This window comes from Nicotiana tomentosiformis, chromosome 3 (assembly GCF_000390325.3).
Source record: "Nicotiana tomentosiformis chromosome 3, ASM39032v3, whole genome shotgun sequence".
NCBI lineage: Eukaryota > Viridiplantae > Streptophyta > Magnoliopsida > Solanales > Solanaceae > Nicotiana > Nicotiana tomentosiformis.
In genome coordinates this window covers 68,019,195-68,020,307 of record NC_090814.1, presented here as the reverse complement: position 1 = coordinate 68,020,307, position 1,113 = coordinate 68,019,195, and the positions used below count along the sequence as shown (strand labels likewise).

Genomic DNA, 1,113 nt, shown 5'->3' with positions numbered 1-1,113 from the left:
GTGCTTCAAATTGAAATTTGTTCATTTTGGTGGCTATAGATTACTTCACAAAATGGGTTGAAGCTGCTTCCTATAAGGCTGTGACTAAGAAAGTCGTAGCACATTTCGTCCGAGATCGTATTGTTTGTCGATTTGGAGTACCTGAGTCAATCATTACCGACAATGTCGCCAATCTCAACAGTGATCTGATGAAATCCATATGTGAAACATTCAAGATCAAACACCATGAATTCTACAACATACAGGCCGTAGATGAATGGAGCCGTGAAAGCCGCCAATAAGAACATAAAAAAGATATTAAGGAAGATGGTGGATAACTACAAGAAATGGAATGAGAAGTTACCATTTGCTCTGCTTGAGTACCGCTCCACAGTTCGTACGTCAACTGGGGCAACCCCCCTATCTAATGGTCTACGTTACCGAAGTTGTTATACTTGCCAAAGTGGTGATTCCCTCCCTAAGAATCATACAGGAGGCCGTGCTCAGTGATGCAGAATGGATACGGAGTTGGTATGAGCAACTGGATCTTCTTGACGATAAAAGGATGAATGCAGTATGTCACGATCAACTCAATCATAATAGAATGGGAAGCTCTTTCAACAAAAAGGATAGATTGAGGGAATTCACACCGGGGCAATTGGTGTTGGAACAGATCTTCCCCTATCAAGACAAAGCAAAAGGGAATTTCTCATCTAACTGGCAAAGCCTTTACATGGTTCACTTAGTACTGACAGGAGGAGCACTTATACTTGCAGAGATGGATGGAGAAATATGGCCAAAACATATCAATCCGGACGCAATCAAGAGATATTATGTTTAAGATTATGTTTTCACTTCCTCGATGTAACCTGAACTACGTTTGACTTGATTCTCGTTTAATAGGGGATACGTAGGCAACCCTGTGGGTTCGGTCACATCATAATAAAATCTTCGTTCTTCTTTACAATTAGGAACTGTGGCAATATTTTGAGTTTTGTCAATCTCATTACGTCAAGGATCGCCAAGAAGTACATTGCCGAGGGTATGCATTTAAACTGGGATAGAATTTTGAGGAGGGTCCTCAAACCTCCTCAAAATTCCATGTTAAGAAGGTCGCGATGTCTCAAAGAATGT

The 1,113-nt window shown here is 41.0% G+C and overlaps 1 protein-coding gene across 1 annotated transcript; it reads left to right on the top strand.

The window, feature by feature from the left end:
• Nucleotides 1-406: 406 nt before the first annotated feature.
• On the top strand, nucleotides 407-820 carry LOC104093610 (uncharacterized). Its single transcript, XM_009599380.2, has one exon. The coding sequence runs from the start codon at nucleotides 407-409 to the stop codon at nucleotides 818-820; it is 414 nt and encodes a 137-aa protein (XP_009597675.2).
• Nucleotides 821-1,113: the final 293 nt, after the last annotated feature.

What these genes read in the sequence shown, in the direction of transcription:
- LOC104093610 (XM_009599380.2), top strand. Translation starts at nt 407, where the DNA reads ATGGTCTACGTTACCGAAGTTGTTATACTTGCCAAAGTGGTGATTCCC.